General features: G+C 45.1%; 1 protein-coding gene across 3 annotated transcripts in view; it reads left to right on the top strand.

The window, feature by feature from the left end:
• Positions 1–18,935, top strand: part of LOC121289344 (regulator of G-protein signaling 8-like) — a 61,567-nt gene extending 42,632 nt beyond the window's left edge. For all 3 annotated transcript variants that reach the window (XM_041208703.1, XM_041208702.1, XM_041208701.1), the window contains 4 exons: positions 3,995–4,105; positions 9,491–9,552; positions 16,933–17,099; positions 18,158–18,935. In XM_041208703.1, the coding sequence (XP_041064637.1) occupies positions 3,995–4,105; positions 9,491–9,552; positions 16,933–17,099; positions 18,158–18,358 (541 nt within the window). In that variant the 3' untranslated portion in view covers positions 18,359–18,935. The remainder of the gene's footprint in view (positions 1–3,994; positions 4,106–9,490; positions 9,553–16,932; positions 17,100–18,157) is intronic.
• Positions 18,936–19,478: the final 543 nt, after the last annotated feature.

Below are 19,478 nucleotides of genomic sequence, written 5' to 3'. Positions count from 1 at the left end.
TCAACCTCCCTGCTCATCGCAGATGCATGGGCACCGAGTGCCATCGCTTGGTGCCCACAACATCTCCCACATTGGGAATGACCACCCCTGGCCAGTACCACTGTGAGGGGTCACAGGTCAGAGCCTATCCCAATCATAAAATGTTCCATTCGATTGAAGCCCTTCTCTATAAGAGTCGCCAATGTCTCATTGGAGGAAGCCTGAAGCTCTGCCCTGAGGTTCATGCCTTCACGTGCACTCTGCCTGGACTCCTCCATCGCAGAGAGCAACTGAAGCATAATCTCATGCAACCCTGCCAGATGCAAATGCACTTCCTGCCACCTGTCCTGCAGCTGCTGCAATGGGGACAACTCCAGAGGCACGTCATCAGTGCCGGACTCAGCATGTGCCTGGTCCCCTGCAGCCCTCCGGCTGCTGGAGCCATCGGCACTCTCTGCCCCTTCCATCTCCTCCAGCGATCGTGATGTGCCCTCTCCACTGTGACCCGGGCCACTAGCCGACGGTAACATTCCCACCGAGGTGTGTGTGTCTGCGCTGGTGCCTGACTAGCTGAAATGATGTGCCACAAGTTGCACATGTTGGCCCTCAGGTGTGGAGGGGGAGGCTGTGGGGTCGAGGTGTGGGTCACTCCGGTGGTGATGCTGAAATTAACAACAAGGACAGTGCATCAGTTAGTGTTCAGTCAGTTCAACCTTTCATCCCTTTCCCCTCCCAGCCTCATAAGTCGCTCACCCTTCAAGACCCTAAGGAGATGAACATTGGTGAGGTGGGAAAGAGTCAAGAGGAGCCCCAACCATGAAACGCACATGCAGACAGGCTGGTCAGATGGCCTCAGGAATGCCACGTGGCTTGTTATGAACCATAGGAGTGGGGAGGGTGCAGCGGTACCTGACCTGGATGCACTGTGGCCTGGATAGTTGTGGGACTGAGGAAACATCGCCAACAGTAGCGACATTTGCCGTGGATCACAGGAGATTGAGAGGTCACATTATTGGCCTTCATTCTGTAAGGAGGGGCATAGACCGGATGGGCAGAAGGCAACATTTCCCCTTGGCACAGGGATGAGTAACCCAGTGGTACTTATCTAAGTTGAGTGCCATGATGTTCACAGCTGAGATGCTGAGGGCCTTTTGGACAGAGTAATGTGGGGCTCACTGGCTGAAAGGGTGCTGGAGGTCCCAAACCCCTTCAGATGGAATAAGTCTTTGGCTGTGCAGCAGCGATCCAATGGCATGTTAGACCATGGTGATAGTGGTCACAAATGGGATAAGGTGACTTTGGAAGGTGGTGGAGAGGCGAATCCTCAAGGGGACGAGGGTCTCTTCTGTATGATCCACACGTCAGAATGTCTCAGTCTGTGAACGAGCAGTGTTTCAGTATTAACGATTGCAGCAACCATCAGTGGTTTGGATGGTGGGCAGACAGAGTGGATGGGACTGTGGACCTCAAATACCTGCCCGCTGGACCCCAGCCTCGCTGCCCCCAGCTGCCTTGGCCCCCTGCCTCCTGCCCAGCTCCATGGCCTGTTCTTCAAAGGTTGTGAGGCGCTGGAGGAAGGCGTGTCCACCTCCAGTCCTCTGGCGCTCCTGGGCATTGTGGTGACTTTTTGCCTGCAGAACAGAGAAGAGGATTTATTGGGGCTGATCGCTCATGTACTCTGCACACACACGCCGCACCCCAACCACAGTGGCCCATCTGAGGCCTCCAGCAGCTCCTGTCCACACCACTGGTGATCAGTCCCCAGAAGATAGTACGGCTGCTCCCAACCCCCTCCCCCAACGGACACTTTGGACACATTCGCCGTCCGTCACTTTGAATAACACACGGCTCTTAGCGCCCATGGCAAGGAGGCACAACTAGGTGTGGCGCCAAGGCCAGCAGATGGCTCTTGGCCATGACACCTTGAGGCTCCCCCTCTATCATCTCATCACCATGAATAAGACATGTGTTGGGGTTCTGAATATGTGTCTAGTGGTCTCCCCTGCAGGTTGCCCCCAGACTACTCAAATGCCACAAACACCAACATATGCTGCAGGGAGAACCCATCTTCTCTTCAACCACTAAGGCTGGTGTAAGCATGGTCAGTACCCATTTGCCCTGCCAGCTTGAGCCAGATGCCCTATGCATTAACGACATCAAGATATGGTGGGGGTGGGGGGTGGGGGGTGGGGGGCGGCGCTCAAAGGCTAAGGCTGCCTTTTGGGTCAAAAGGCCAAGACAGACATGGTACTCACCCATCCAGAGCGCAGCAGATCATTGAATCATTTTCTGCACTGGGCGACACATATCATCATGGGCACTGACAGCATCACCCACCTCCTCCAACGCCTGGCTGGTGACATGGGGGGGCCCTCCTCCTCCCATCCTCAGGATACAGCAGGTGCTGACGGATAGACACCTATAGCAGAAGGACAGCAAGGCAGGCATCGGAAAATCAGGGGGCACAGTGAGCCCCCCCCGACCCCCATCCTCCTGCTCATGCTGCTGTCCACTCGGACCTCCCTCCCTCTCTCCCCGAGTGGCCATGGTGCACTGCCTCAAGCAGGCTGCCTGGCCACTCTTTATACAGGCCGCCAGCTCCCCATTGGAACCGGCAGTCTGAGCACGCCCGTCCCCGCCACTATTTTCCTGTTCTCCACGGGCGTCGCTAACCCGCTGGGTGGGCCTTAATTGGCCTGCCCGCGGAAAATGGCGGCACGGCCCGTTTCGCCAGCCGGCTGCCTGACCGACCAACCAGCAAATGGAAAATTCTGCCCTCAATATTACTTTAACTCAGGAAGACAAGTAGGAAAATACTCACTCATTCTAAAAAAAGTATTTCAGAATGGATAACTCCCATTATTTTCACTCATCATCACCTAATTCTTTTCTGTATTTAATATAAACTTAGAACTAAAGATATGTGACTTCACAACAGCAACTTTATTTAGTAGGTTTATTAAAATAGCACAACGAATGTCCACAGTTTTTCTATGTATACAGCTGCCTATGTAAATCGTCACATGGAAGATACACTTACACATCTCTTCAGAGCAGTATTTTTTTTTTTAATTAAAAGTGAACTTACTCCTATCCAACCCCCCAAGGTCAGCTGTTGAAACAGATGTTGTCAAAAATTAACCTGCCCCTTGTTTCTTCCCTCACACAGTTTTCGCACACTGTGTAGCTCATTCCTGTGACACTCAAAAAATTCAGATCCCTGCCATAAAATGCATTTGGATGAACTAATGAATATTAATCATTCAATTAAGTGACAGAAGCATGAGATGAACTGAGCAAATTCAAACCGCTTAAAAGTATTTCCAGGCACAGCACATCCTAAAGAGCACAGGTCACTATTGAACAATAAAGTTCAGCCCTGCATCAATGAGCTTCACCAATAAGGGGCAGAAAATTTATTTACAATTATGATGTTGATTTAGTTTATGAGTCCAACTGGTAACTTTACTGACTACCATGCGGTATATCTCAAAGGAGGGCCATAGCTATGTCCAAACCAAGTATCTCTGTAGTGATAGTGATACGTCTTTAACTATGACTTTATCTTTCTGTTAAAATGATGTTTATGAACATTGGCTACAGTGATTTTAGATGATTCTTCTGTACGTAATATATCTGTGCATTCCGTTGCTGATTTAAATACTATTTCTGGCTGACTTGAGCAGGGGTAGATCATGACTTTGCAGAATAGTAGAAAATTACAGCCTGCTTTACATCCCTCTCCATTTTTACTTCCATTGCAGTCAGCGGAAATAAAAATAATAGGGACTGATGTAAAATAAGCTACCGACTGGCTCTAAGCTCTTTTACGCAATGGCACAAAGTCAAAGTCTACCCCAGCATATTTCTGACTTTTTAATAATTCAGGATCATTGGTGTTCTGAAGTAATCGTCATGGTGAACCTTGCAAAGCATATTTGCTCACTGAAGGTAGCACACTGTGCAGCCCCAGGAATACCTCTTAAAAACAGATTGTTGCTATGTCTTTCCACAGGTCCAGAGCAATGAAAACCCGACTGGGCTGCTTATCCCAGAAATCCGACTCCTATAGCGATTTCAGCACATTTCTCCCCAATAAGCTCGAGAAGCCAATTAGGTGCATGAAGTAAGTGATGCATTTTCATGGGGGGCAATGACAGAGAATAAATCAACGAATCTAAGTGTTTAAAGGGGCATGGCATTCATGAAAAAGTTATTTTGCCAAACAGCAGAGAGAAAGAAGCAAGCATCATTCTTAATGCAACATCATGTACTGGTGATGACAAGACATTGTCCAACCTGCTTATTTGTAAATGGAATGAGGAAAGCCTTGCAAAGCCGTTAGATAGTGTCTTTTTAAAAGTAACTCAAGCCAGTAATTTATAGTCACTTGTTAACAGCTTGTAATTTATAACAGTAAAGCTGGTCTCTTCACTTCAATCAAAAGCCCATCATTTTATTTGGTATTGAGGTTGTACCTGGAACTCTCTCTCCCTATAGGCTACACATTCTGAGTTAATTGAAATTTTCAAGGTTCAAATCGATGGATATTTGTTAGGTAAGCTATTGGGGGATATGCATCCAAGGCAGATAAATGAAATTAAGGTATAGATCAGCCATGATCTGATTAAAAAGCAGAAGAGGTATGAGGGGCCGAACGGTCTACTCCTGTTTCTATCCTATTATTCGTCTTTTGAGTGCAGGACCGATTTTTGTTAAAAAGCTTCAGTTTGGGGTAGGCAGAGAGGAATGATAAGATAATAAAATCATTCAGATTGCAGGTAAACAAATTCTGGACAATTCTAAATGCTATTGAATCGGGTTCTTCAGAATGGGTGTTTTCTCTGTTTCATCAATCATTGCTGTCTGCGATGAAAGGCAGGACTGTAAAAAATTAATCAAATGAGTGTCATTTTTCCTTCAGTGAGCAGAAGCAGATGTACAGACAGCGATAACATAACAATTCCCAATCATTAACCTTTTCAGCGACAACACAAAAAGCAAACCTCCACCTGGCAGACCACACACTATATAACGTTATATGTGAAAGATGGTGGGATAACCAGTTAACTGTTAAATTCAGCGGGTAGAGTGTATTGGAGCAGAATGGAGTGAAGCAGACTCAACTCCACAGTCCATGTCATTCCTAACCATGGCCATACCACAGTGGGGAGGTTTGTGGGAGAGGAAGGGCCAGGAGCAGGCCGTTTAGCATCTAAAGCCTCTTCCGCCAATCAGCAAGATCACTGCTGATCTGTGACCTAACTCTATATACACACGTTCGCCCTGTATCCCTTGATAGATTTTTGTTACAGGAAAAACTATCAATCTCATTTTAAAATTAACAATTGACCTAGCACCAACTGCCATTTTCAGGGAAGAATTCCAAACTTCTACCACCATTTGCATGTAGAACTGTTTCCCATTAGGCCTGGTTCTAAATGTTAGGCTATATCCTCTAGTCGTAGACTCCCTAACTTTCCCCAGGGGAAATAGTTTCTCTCTATCTACCCCATTGGCTCCCCTTAAATATCTTGAAAATTTCTATCAAGTCAACCCACGACCTTCTAAATTCAAGATAATATAACTCTGGTTTATGTAATCTCTTATAATTTAACCCTTGGAGTCCAGGTATTATTCCAATATACCTACACTGCACTGGCCCTCCAAGGTTATATATCCTTCCTGACTTGTTGTGCCCAGAACTGTTCACAATACTCCAGGTGTGGTCCAACTAGGGCTTTGCATAGCTGTAGCATGACCCCCTTGTATTCCAGTCCTCTAGAAGTAAAGACCAACATTCCATTATCCTTTTGTTTGTTTTCTGCACTTGTTCCTGACATTTTATGGGTCAATGTACGTGGATCCCTTGTCTCTTTGGACCTCCACTGTTTCTAGCTTTTCATCATTCGGAAAGCACTCAGATCTATCGTTTTTAGGTCCAAAGTGGCTGACCTCATGCTTGCCCAGATTGAAGCCCATTTGCCATGGCTTTGCCCATTAATATCCCTTTGTAATTTTCGGCTTCCATCTACACTGCTTAAAATGCCACCTATCTTTGTGTCATTGGTAAATTTGCATATGTGGCTTTTTAGCCACAGTGAATATATCCATGTTGAATGCCATGAGCCATCCTGTCAGTTAGAGTGCCTTACCATCACCTCTACACTCAGGTCGGGATTTTCACTCCTCCCTCTGTGGTGGAATGGAGGTGGAAGGGTTTTAAAAATGGTGGGTAGTACCCAATTCCAGGATTCCCGCCCCATTCCCGTTTTCAGTCATTTTTGACAGCGCAGGGCAAGGGTGTGGGTAGCGAGCGGAAGTGGACGTTTCAAACCCCCAAAATTTTGATGGAGCTGGGCCTGTTTTTTAAGGAGGCATGGTTCATGGATTCACAGAGAAGCTGTGAACCATGGGGGACTCCTAGTCTGGATTCGGGAATTAAAAAACAATCAGGCATTTAACACTCTCTTTGAAAATCATTTCCCTCTTGCCTTCTCATAAGACTGCCAATCAAACAAAGGCAGTGCAAGTGCCATTGAGGAAACCTTTAATCCACTTCACACCTCTTAATCTTGCCCAAACAATCACAGGCATTGAAAACCCACTTCAAAAAAAGATCAGGTTATTACAAGGTAATAAAGATGTCAACCCGACAAATCTAGATATGTCCTTTGTAGCTGTGTAAACAAACTCCTGCCAGGGTGAGTCCATTAGTCATTCTTGGCATTCATCCAAACATGGGCTGATGCCCCAGTAAATGGGGGTGGGCCTTCTAACCTGCTGGCCTCAGCATCCGCCTGTCTTTGCTGCCACCTCAGGCCTTTCTTTGGAGGCGACGGGCCTGTTTCCAGCCCATGTCCATGTACCCAACTTGAAAATAGGATGGGCAGGCTCCTCCATGATGGAGACATAATGGTTCTACTAGCTTTACACCCCCCCCTGGCAAGGTAAGCCGATTCCCTCAAACTATTGCTAGCTTAGGGTCTCAACTGACAGAAACTTCCAAGCATTAAACTAGCATAGCATCAAGAATCATTCCAGACTGGGTCCTAAAATACAAGGGCATTTCTCCAGGAGTCCCAAAGCTAACAATGTTATCTTAGTATGGGACACACATTGAGGCAAGTCTTCGTAGATCAACTTCTTTGAAGGTTTACCAATACCAGTTCTTAGAAATCTAGCCAAGACTTCTAGGGTAACGTGCTTATGTGTAGAGTCTCAACATGATATATACTTTAGACTATGCCCCTAGTATGCATCAAAATACCTTTTATTGAAGCCAATTATAGATTACAGCTTATACCTTAAGTTATATATAGTAACTAAAGCTAAGTATAACATGACAATAATGTAATAAAGGTACATGCAATTTTTAATTCCACCTTATCAGCAAAGTTATTGGATAGTCAAATGAATATATGAGAGAACATTATGCTCACAAAATCCAATATGGCTATATTAGTCTCTCTGTCCCAACCAGGGGGACATCGACAAGGAAGTCAACCCCTTATGTGGTTCAAATATGACTGACTGTATAACCAATAGTCAAGTTTTTTAAAGAAATGTGTTCAGCTGTACTTTCAGCATCTTCAATTGTTCATTGTATTTGTGTTGGTGAAAAACATTATGTTTTCTTGAAAAGTGACCTTGGTTCATAAATGGCTTCATTCATAAAGCCTTAGACTCTAGACAAGCACCTGGCTCTTCTGGCAATGTTCCAATTTCTCACAGTCTAAATGACCTTGTTTACTTTATACATGTTGGCAATAATTCCTTAGCAGCCATTTTCATGTCAAGGTAGCTTTGATGTCAATTCTGCCAATTTATAGTACTAGCTGAGGATTAACACCTTAAAGTTCTTAGGTTCTCATTATATTTGTGAGTTCCTTCACAAGATGAGCTTGCAGGTTTATGAAAATTGCCAACTCCTGATACCTGCCTCCTTGACAAAAATCCAGCCCTTCCATTCTCCTGCCACTCAGCCAATTTCCAAACTAGGTCAATGGTTTGGCATCAATTCCACGAGCTTCAATATAGCCAGTTTCTTCTGGGGGACTTCATCAAATGCTTTCTGGGAATCTAGGTCCTATGTTCGTCAGTTAGTATCTGTATAAATAACATCCATAGACTTTCCCTTGCCCACTGCTTTAGTCACCTCTTCAAAAGGAAGAAGCAGTGTCAGTTGCCACCACCAGGACATTGCCAACTCTGTCTTAACAACTTGTGTCTTAACAACTGTGTCTTAACAACTGTGTCTTAACAACTTGTGTCTTAACAACTGTGTCTTAACAACTTGTGTCTTAACAACTGTGTCTTAACAACTTGTGTCTTAACAACTTGTGTCTTAACAACTGTGTCTTAACAACTTGTGGAGTGTGAAGTGTGATATGTAAAAGTTGTACAGACAGCCTAGTATGAAGCATGTGAACAGGAAATGTTCTTTGGAAAGTTAGAAATCAAACCAAAAAATTTAAGAATCACAAAATACATTCATAGATCTGCATGATACATACTATAGTTTTTAGAATGCATTGCAATTATTGATAACAGGAAAGCATTGACATTAAATGTTATTAACAAGAGTAAACAAGTGATTTAAGTAGCAGATGTGTTTTTCTTTGCATTAATCCAAACAGACAATCAATGTTCAGACAGGTCATAATATTTAATGCACTTAAAGTGGGGCTCGATAAGAAAGGACATGTTGATGAACTGAGATGAAGTAGGATGGGAGGAGGCTTGTGCGGAGCATTAATACCAGCTGTTTCTGCGCTATTGAACTCCACGTAACATCTGGGGCAGAATTTTACAGTCCCTTCCTGGTGGGTTTGCAGACGGTGGGGGCAGGGGTGTGTGGGTGCCGGTGGTACGTAAAATTCCCTGGATGGCCTTCCCAATGCCCTCCTGTCTGCCCCAACCCCTCCACAATTTTACAGGGGGCAGGCGAGGCCTAGCTGCCCTGTCCCCAGTTGAGGCCCTTAAGTTGTCAATGAATGAATGACCACTTAAGGACAGTTTCTCACCTGGAAAAGCTCAAGGGGGATGGGGGGACAGCCCAGCAAGTCACCCTGCTCAGGCCTCGGACTGGAAGAAGATGGGAGGTGGGAGGTGGGAGGGGGGAGGGAGGAGGAGGAGGGGGTGGGGGTGGTGGGAAACAGCTCCTTCAATGGCCTCCCTTCCACATGGGAAAACCCCCTTTCCTCACCCTTCAAGGTCTGCCCCACCGCGGGTGCTCCCTCTCCATCAAGACCTCCACCCTTCTCTCCCCATCTCCCCAGGCCTCACCTCCCCATCCCACCATAAGGACCACCTGCACTTACCTGGTCCTGGACACCTGGCTTTTGAATCTGGGGGACTGCTTTGTGGTCCCAGTCCTGGCCACTGCTGCCGCTGGGGATGCTGGGACTACAGAGTTACCAGCCAATCAGGTTGGTCAGCAACTCTAAGGCGGGGCTTCCTCGCGAGCGACTTTCTGGGATAATCATAATTATTCTCTGGATTTTCAAAGGCTGTCCACGGAGGAAGTTGTGCAATGGACCGAATCATTCAGTATACTTCTGGCTAACAAGTGTAAGTACAAGAAATACTTTCATATATCAACTGGAACAATAAGTGCAAAGGCAGTGGTGATAATCAAAGCATCACTCTAGAACTGTTTACAACAACACAACGAAAAGAAAACAAGAACTCAGCCGAGAAAAGATCATACTTAAATACACTTACTAATTTAACTGCACATTTCTGATAGAAATTATATTAAAAGTGTTTTTACTTTTAATTCTTTGTTTTCTAATTCAGTGGGTCCCACTTAACTGTTCTGAGTCGACGTTAATGCCCAAGGTGGGTGGGCAGGGAAGGATGGTTAAATCTGAAACCTGACTGCAACCAGGAATAAATTTGCATCAATTTCCTGTTTAATCTGGGGGGTGGGGCTGGGGGTGGGGTTTGGGGTGGGGGTGGGGGTGGGGGGTGGGGTGTGGGGGTGGGGGGTGGGTTTTGGGGTGGGGGTGGGATGGGGGTGGGGGGTGGGGGTGGGGGTGGGGGGTGGGGTGTGGGGTGGGGGGTGGGTTTTGGGGTGGGGGGTGGGGGTGGGTTTTGGGGTGGGGGGTGGGGGTGGGGGGTGGGGGTGGGGGTGGGGTGCAGTGTTGGGTGAGTAATCTGTACTCAAGAGGCAGGTCAGCAATTTAAATATGTTAACGAGGCTCAGATTTTAGCAGCCATGTGGATTTAATGGCTGTAGTCTGCAGGTTTCCCAGGGCTTGGGAGCACAATCAAGCTAAATTTCGGCCCCAATCCCTGCAATCACTGATGACCCTCCCCTCCCCCAACCCCCTCCCCTTCCCTTCCTTCACCGAGCGATCTCACGTCACAGCCCCAGTCACAAGCGATGTCCAGGCTGAATCCCCCCCGCCCCCATCTCCCCACCCCACCTCCCCACCCCAACCCAGCAATCTCCAGTATGGCCACCCTTTCTCCACAATTGTCCAGACATTCCCACCATCCCCCATTATCTCCACGAGGACCATCCCTCCCCCTGGAATACCCAGGCTGACCCCCAGTGCCACCCCTGCCCTTCCCATCACATTCTCACTCAGCAGTAATACAGAGAACAATCACATGGAATAAACTCTCACTTGAAGTTTATGCAAATGGAACAACAACAAAGGAAGTTATGCAAATATAATCCTTTGGGCCATAAAATGGCTAAACGTTATGACAGCACAGCAGCAGAGTAGGCAAATAATTATTGCCTCGTTCAATTTGCATTAAAAAAAAGACAGCCAATTTTTTGTCCTTAAGTCGATGTCAGTTCCAGGCAGAATAAAAGCCACACAAAAGCTCCAGTTGCACTCCATCTTCCAGTTTAAGTGCATTATCACAATTACGGACAACTTTGCTGGTCTCAGATATGTCCAGGGCCGGAAGCATCAGTGAGAGAGGGAAATTGGTTGTTCATGAAATTTAAAAGGGATGGGGCATGAGAGAGGAGTGTCACAACATGGCCAAAGGTTTCTGGAGAGTCTGCAAAGGCATCACAAACCCTTTGGCAGCCTTTTGCCAAGGCTGAAGGGCAGGGAATTAAGAAGTAGCAGTTCAGGGGAAAGAGGGTGCTGAGGAATGACCACGAGTTTATGGAGCAGCCCAACGCCTGTTACCCGCTTTCTCCAGCTTGCTGTCTGCTGAGTATGATGCGTCACTCTGTGAGCTGCTCGCTAGGAGGGTTACCTGCTGTGCCCCTCTGTAGCATCATCGCATGGGTCGGCACCATAGTGTGCCCAGGAGGAGGTGCAGCCCAGTCTTAGGGTCACAGTTGTCTATTACTGACTGATGCCTGTGTGAACTCTCTGCTGTAGCGTGGCTGCAGGTGTGTTCTTGCACCTCCACAAAGAGGCCTGGAAAAGGCACTTGCAGTTCCTGCTTCCCTCTAACTATCAGGTTTCCCAACTCTCAGAAAAACCAGGCACCAGCAGCAACATTTAAATCAGGCACCCAAGTATAAAACTAGATGCCACTAAGTCTTCACTTTAAAAATAGCACCAGACACAGATTGGGATTCATTCCCTGCTTATTTTTTTTCATTTTTATTACCTCCTCCCGCAACCCTTTCCCACTCAGTGTGGGGGGCTTAATATCAAGACCATTATTTTGTATAAAAGTTTTATAGCTATTGCAGTTAGTTTAATTTGTCTTTTATTTTTATTTTAATTTAATATTCATTATTGCTTGAGAGATTCTCTAGAGTAAGAGAAGAAACGCTTGTATGTGTACATCAAATTATCACAACCTCAGGATGTCCCAGAAAGTTTTACAGCTACTTAAGTCATTTTGAGTTAGAGGGCAGGAGTTTTAGGCCGGCATGTGGGCGCGATCGGCCAGCCTGGGAGCAGCCAGGGAACAGAGCGATCGGCTTCTGGCCAGGATTTCACACTGGCTGAGGATGAGGTTTCCTGAAAAATGCAAAGGCAATTTGCCCACCCGCCAGTGATAACGTTGGACGGGCTGCGAATAATCCCAATTAATTGTGCTGTTAGTGGGCTTAAAAGCCCTCTTAATTGTCGGCAGGTGCGTTTCCAACTTTAGTGCGTGCCCGTCAACCAAAATATTGCGCAAGCACACGATGACTTTGGGATGCTCGCCTCATGTCGTCACGCGCTATTTTACACTCGAGAAGGGAAAACTTCTGGCCATAGTCACTATTGTAAGGTAAGAAATGCAGCAAACAAATTGTGCACAGCAACCTCCCACAATCAAGAATGCTTTAATAACCAGCTGCTCTGCAAAACCTGGATGCGTTATGCTCAATTATTGGGTGCTACAGTTGGCTTTAGAGTCATGGCGGGCGTCATTTTGATAAGCGCATACAGTGTGTGACCATCGGATATATGCAGACCAGGCAGCTCATGATGTCAGGCAGTGTGCAAAACGGATTTGACACCTACTGCTGCCATTTTGGATCTCAACACTCCAGCTGATACCATCTCTTCAAAACACACAGACTCGCACGTTCAGCAGTAGGAAAGAACATCTTCCCCTCCCACCATCGTTCCCCAACAATGAGCACTATTTTTCCATCAACTATTTATGGGTTAGTTGCTAGTTGACTTCTTATGGCTGCATCTGGAGCTTGTAAATCAGAAGAGATTGCGGAATGAGGGAGAACTGGGATTAGAGAAAGAGAATTAGGCATGAGAATAATGCCATCTTCAATGATTTTAGCCCCTCTGCTGGCCACAGCCCAGCAATGATGGCAGGGGCTGTCATCCCCATGGGGGTTTAAGGACACGCAAACAGGCCTAACAGCCGCCAGTCAGGACCTCCTGCTTCTAGTTGTGTGTCATCAAGGGAGAGGACAAGGTGTCAGTGAGCGTAGTGCAATCTGTTGGGTGATATCACTATCATGGTTGATTCACTGGTAGCGTGTGCTGGCTGTCAGGTGCGGATGTGAGGCTTGCAGTTAAGTGTATGAGGGTGAGATGAAGCTACAAATGTTCAGCATGAATCGTGATTTGATGGAGGTATTTGGTAGGTGAGTGATGGGAGTGTAGTGCATTGAGCAGTGGCTGAGATTAGTGGTGAGGCCAGTGGGGTACAGAATTTCAAGGTACATTCACTGAGCTTGACCACTCAAATGAGTTCCTTGAACTTTTTCTGTCACTGCGTCCAGGCCTTCAGTGGCATTGACCATCAGGGAAATCTGCTCCCACTACCCTCTCAGGGCTTGTCTGGAGAGTCTTTTGGCCCCCTGTGGACCTCTCCTCCTCTCCACATCCTCCAGTAAGGCCTCCAGCGTAGCAGCAGAGAAATTTAGATCTCACTCCCTCTCATGCTGTACCATTATTGAGCATTTCCAAGGTCAGAATCAGTTGCAGAATGACTTCCAGCACCTGCTCTGGTCAGAAGGTGAAGGTAAGAGGTGAAGGCTGGATTTAAATAGAGCAAGTTAGCTTGCTAACCTCTCATGATTTTGGGCTGCACTCAACAGCATGGCTAGCATGGGCTGCACACTGCAACCCCAATCATCAGGCAGCAAGGAGTGGGTGTAAAGCCGGCAAAGGGAAACAATGGTTAGATCCGGAATTGCAATGCTCTCCCGTTTTCAGCATCCATTGGATTCTGCCCCAAACAGTGTCTTCAAAATAGTGCCATTTGTTCTTTTACATCTCAACTGGAGTGAAGGTAATCAGTTAACTACTGGGTAGGTTACTTCCCCTCTCACCATCCCCAGCCCCTCCCACACTTTGGACAGCAATTCTTTCTTGCATTGGCTATAATAGTTCAATACACTTGAGCATAGTGTGAATCTTGAAACTGTACAGAACAGGAAGGTACAAAACATTATTGCATCCTAATATTTTTTTTCCCTGGCAGGGAAGCCTGTGTTTCTCAATGAAGCCATCAGTGGTTCAATACAGTTCCAGATAGTGTACAGACTTTCATCCAAAAACAACTCCAGAAATTACAGCAACTGCGAAAAAGACATGGAAGTTTCCCCCCATTACTGGGTAGTGCAATGATCCCAGAAAAAATCATGACAAACTATATTGAAAGTTCAAGTCTGTCAAAAGTATACCTTGCTGTGCAAGAGCTTTAGGTTAAAAAGTATTATGGTAGAACGTGTGGCCAAGTCCCCAAAAACCCCTCTGTTCATTTCCAAATATTTTAAAGCCAGCTGGATAATCTAAACAGAAGCAGAGTTGCAGAGTGATTGTAAAAGACAGAGATGTCAAGTCACTGGGGCCTGTCCCCTTGCCCTTGAATCCCAAAGCATGGTTCAGAAACAGGGTCAAACCGAGGTTGTGTTGCCAGGATTAGGCCATGGGAAATGTACTCTTGTCATGTGCTCTGTTACGTTTCTCATGAATTCATCTTCTCATGCCTCTTAAATAGTTACTATGCGATCATTATTTGAATACGTGAAGATGGTATTTAAGAGGATATCCTCACAAGGAATATCGAATGTCAAAGCTGAAACTTTCTGCATGTGCAGAGGAGCCTTTTGAGTTTAGTGACTATTTCAATTACAAGGTAGCCATACAAAGATATTGGCTGAGATATTCAGCTGTCAACACATGTTTTTCAGGTGTTATTTGGCCCTCTGTATCTCCAGTATGGCAGACAGTAAACGCACGCACATTATGAAGCAGGCGTTCGATCCTTTGAACATGCAAAAGTCAGGCGGCCCGTCAGGCCCCGTCTGCAAGGTTGGCTTGCCCTGAGGCCCCTGGCGGCACTCAGGAAAACCAGGTCAGATTTGGTCAAAAAGGCAGGTCTGCTCTTCCCTATTCCACATTCAAAGAATGGGAGCTGTTGCTGATCTCCCCCTTCCCACAATCACCACCAGCACCCTCAACTTCTCTCCACCACTATCATCTTCCTGACCTAATGGTCCCCATCCCTGACCCCCAACCCTGAACCACCCCTGCACCCCCCCCCCCGCCCCTCAAACCTCTGTCACTGAATTGATGTTAATGAAACCCAAATCCTGGTATCAGGTGTGCCTGGGGCCTGACAAGGCAGGTGCAGCAAGTCCTCTTTTCCTGAAGTTCTAGTCCATTATCTTTTACACAATTTGTTAAAAACAATTTCAAAGAACAGTTAATAAAGTATTCAAATCTAAATAATATAATTGTAACTATAAAGGTTCTCAATCATTGAAGTGTTGGATTTGATTTGCTTGCAATATAGCATAGCCCAAGCTTAAAACCTAAAATGTAGGGAGGGCGTCCAATGGAAGAAGAGGTAATTGGGCATATACTAAATTACAAGGGTTAAAGGAAAATGTTTCTTTTTTGGGAAAACTAACAAAATTGTCATAAATGTGATCAATGCAGGACTGGCAATATTTATTCTTTTGTACACGGCCCAGCTTAAGAGTAATTTTTAAAATTTTCTTTTTAAATAAAATGCGGCAAGCTAAATCACAAGTCTGCTTGGACAAAAATTCCTACCACTCTCAGCCTGACTCAATTAAGACTTGAAAAATGGTTTTGACATCTCCAGTCATACCTGAGAAAACAGATCACAAAAAGGACCTCATTACCAAGATAACAGTGTTCTCATATATATATAAAAACTAAAAAACTGCGGATGCTGGAAATCCAAAACAAAAACAGAATTACCTGGAAAAACTCAGCAGGTCCGGCAGCATCGGCGGAGAAGAAAAGAGTTGACGTTTCGAGTCCTCATGACCCTTCGACAGAACTTGAGTTCGAGTCCAAGAAAGAGTTGAAATATAAGCTGGTTTAAGGTGTGTGTTGGGGGCGGAGAGATAGAGAGACAGAGAGGTGGAGGGGGGGTGTGGTTGTAGGGACAAACAAGCAGAGATAGAAGCAGATCATCAAAAGATGTCAACGACAATAGTACAATAGAACACATAGGTGTTAAAGTTAAAGTTGGTGATATTATCTAAGCGAATGTGCTAATTAAGAATGGATGGTAGGGCACTCAAGGTATAGCTCTAGTGGGGTTTTTTTATATAATGGAAATAGGTGGGAAAAGGAAAATCTTTATAATTTATTGGAAAAAAAAAGGAAGGGGGAAACAGAAAGGGGGTGGGGATGGGGGAGGGAGCTCACGACCTAAAGTTGTTGAATTCAATATTCAGACCGGAAGGCTGTAAAGTCCCTAGTCAGAAGATGAGGTGTTGTTCCTCCAGTTGTTCCCAACGCAAACTGGAGGAACAACACCTCATCTTCCGACTAGGGACTTTACAGCCTTCCGGACTGAATACTGAATTCAACAACTTTAGGTCGTGAGCTCCCTCCCCCATCCCCACCCCCTTTCTGTTTCCCCCTTCCTTTTTTTTTCCAATAAATTATAAAGAATTTCCTTTTCCCACCTATTTCCATTATATAAAAAAAAACCCACTAGAGCTATACCTTGAGTGCCCTACCAACCATTCTTAATTAGCATATTCGTTTAGATAATATCACCAACTTTAACTTTAACACCTATGTGTTCTATTGTACTATTGTCGTTGACATCTTTTGATGATCTGCTTCTATCACTGCTTGTTTGTCCCTACAACCACACACCCCCCCCCTCCACCTCTCTGTCTCTCTATCTCTCCGCCCCCCACACACACACCTTAAACCAGCTTATATTTCAACTCTTTCTTGGACTCGAACTCAAGTTCTGTCGAAGGGTCATGAGGACTCGAAACGTCGACTCTTTTCTTCTCCGCCGATGCTGCCAGACCCACAGTGCTCTCATGCCGCCCTTATTGTTTCCACATTCCGCTGCAGATGATCAGTGGGCAAGACAGAAATTCCGGCCAAAATTGTCCCTTTGAAATGTTACTGCCCACAGAAATTTATATTTACAGTTTGTTCTGGGAGGACTTTTTATGTGACATGTCTGGATAATATTGATCCTAGCAACAGAAACAACAAATAGAAAAATAAAATGTTAAAGCCATGGTAACCACTTGGCACACTTTCCCCTCGCTAGGTGGTCTGGCAGCTTTCAGAGCATTCCTCCGCTCCGAATACAGTGAGGAGAACATTGAATTCTGGCTGGCCTGTGAGGACTACAAGAAAACCAAGTCACCTACAAAACTGGCTTCAAAGGCAAAGAAGATTTACTCAGAATTTATAGATGTCCAAGCTTCAAAAGAAGCAAGTATTTGATTCTTTAAATAAAGTCATGAGATCGCGGTGAAATAAAGCATTTAAAATTCTTACTTTGAACTGCAGGTGAGGTTACACCAGAGCTAAGGGACTTGTTGGAATTCAGTCTACCATACAATTACAATGCCCCAAACCAGGCACAATGCAAAAGTACAGCACCTTGAGGCACTTAGTACTTGTTACCGAGAATGAGCTTAAAAAATGCTTCATTGCTTGCTGTATATTCACAAAAAGGTAGCTTGTTTGCCAGTGTACCATGATGGCGACATGACTTTAATGAAAATGCATCATAGAACAAAAGACTCACAGAATCATCAACATTTCTATTCATTCATCATGTCCACACTGGCTGACAAGCAGCCATCCAGCCTAATCCCACTTTCCAGCTCTTGGTCCATAGGTTACGGCACTTCAAGTGCAGATCCAAGTACTTTACGAATGCTTTGAGGGTTTCTGCCTCTACCACTTTTCAGGCAGTGAAATCTAGACCCCTCCCACCATCTTCTGAGTGAAAGAATTTCCCCTCAAATCCCCTGTAAACCTCATAGCTCTTATCCTAAATCTATGCCCCTGGTTAAAGAACCTTAAATAAGGAGACTAGGTCCTTCCTATTCACTCTATCTAGAACCATCAGCTTCCTTTCTTCCAAATAACCCTAGTCTATCCAATCTTCTTCATAACTAAGATTCTTCAGTCCAGGCAACATTCTTGTCAATCTGCTCTGTATCCTCTCGAGTACATTTGCAGCCTTCCAATAATGCAATGACCAGAACTGCATGCAGGTGACCACTTGGATGCAATCTCATGGTGACAATGCCTGGAGAGAAAGTCCTGTATTTTGTATATTGCCTTTCACCATCTCAGGACATCCCAAAGTGTTTTACAATGGGGTACATGGCTCTTTTTTTGCCCCAATCCCCTACAAATGGTCAGTGAGGACAAAGTCCAACTCCAGGCAAAAACATACCTTCCTTGAATGTATTTTTTCCAACGTCAGTGCATGTCCTAAGCAGCCAGTGTAACCTTGAGTTGGTTCCCATTCTCAGGTAAACCTCGACTTTCAAACACGGGAGTTGACTAGGAAAGGCCTGCTGGAGCCAGCCCACACCTGCTTTAACGATGCACAAAAGAGAATCTACAGCCTGATGGAAAGGGACTCTTATCCCAGGTTCTTGAGGTCAAAGATTTACTTGGATGTGCTAAACCAGACACAGAGCAACAGCCAGACACAAAGGAGGTTCAGCTAAGAAAGGCTACACTGTATACGCAGAGTTCTCATACTGCATTGTCTGCACCATACCAGTCATGAATTTTACTCTGCTGTTATAAATCATTGTCGCAGTGAAAGTGGGATCGATGGACAACCTTCCTCATTTTGCTCCCTTGTTCTTGGTTTCCAACCATTACATGGAATGCAGTTTCATTTGGCAGCAAGTCTTTACCCAAATGGACTTATCCCAGTGCCATTCTCCTGTGCCCCAACTTACCTTTGCTGTAAAATTATTTCATGATATTTCTGTTTTTTAACCATCCAAGGGCATGTCGAAACAGCTTTTCCTACCCTTATATCTTTGAGCTGTAAAAGCGCTAGAAGATCAAATGTACAACGTTTTAGTGCATATGTATTTAAAGTGTTCGAAGTTAAAATAGTTGTTTTAAATCAAGTGTTTGTGACACAATGGACATTAGTTGATTGAACGCTGCGTATGTGAGAAAGATACATTTTATTAGGTGCATACCCATTTGTATATTTATCATCCCCACCCACTACAGTCTGTGTGTATTTATTAAATGAGATATTGAATAAAATGTGATTGTGAGGAAGAGTTATTGTCTTCAATGGGATAACTATGTTTCTGGGACCTGTGCAACCTTTATTATTCAGTGTAAAGCTTTGAACAGGAAATATTGTTAATTCCAACTGCAGCAGGTCGCATAACAACAACATATTGAACTGCATTTTAATACATATGACATGCAAAGTCATGGGATATAATAAATTCATTATCCGAATGATTGCCTTGTGCTCTAATTCAGTAATCTAGTCAGTACTCTTAACAGGACAGAAATACAGCAAGTTAGAAGCTTTTACTTGTTTTTCTGTTTTAAATTTTTCTTCAAAAGATGTCTAGTTATCTTATCACATGATCCTATTTCCACCCCCCCCTCCCCCCCACCCCACCTTCAGAAAATGTTGACTGGTACAGGTGTATGGCGCCTTAGGTATTTTAATTTGTTCTAATACATGACTCAAGTGGCCATTCTTCATGCCTATAAACCTAAACAATATCTATTGTTGTGACCAGTCCCCCGGCGAGGTCCCGCAAATTGTTATGCTCCCGGCTGAAAAGGGATGAACTGGCTTCC

This window comes from Carcharodon carcharias, chromosome 16 (assembly GCF_017639515.1).
Source record: "Carcharodon carcharias isolate sCarCar2 chromosome 16, sCarCar2.pri, whole genome shotgun sequence".
Lineage (NCBI taxonomy): Eukaryota > Metazoa > Chordata > Chondrichthyes > Lamniformes > Lamnidae > Carcharodon > Carcharodon carcharias.
This window is presented reverse-complemented; position numbering and strand designations above follow the sequence as displayed.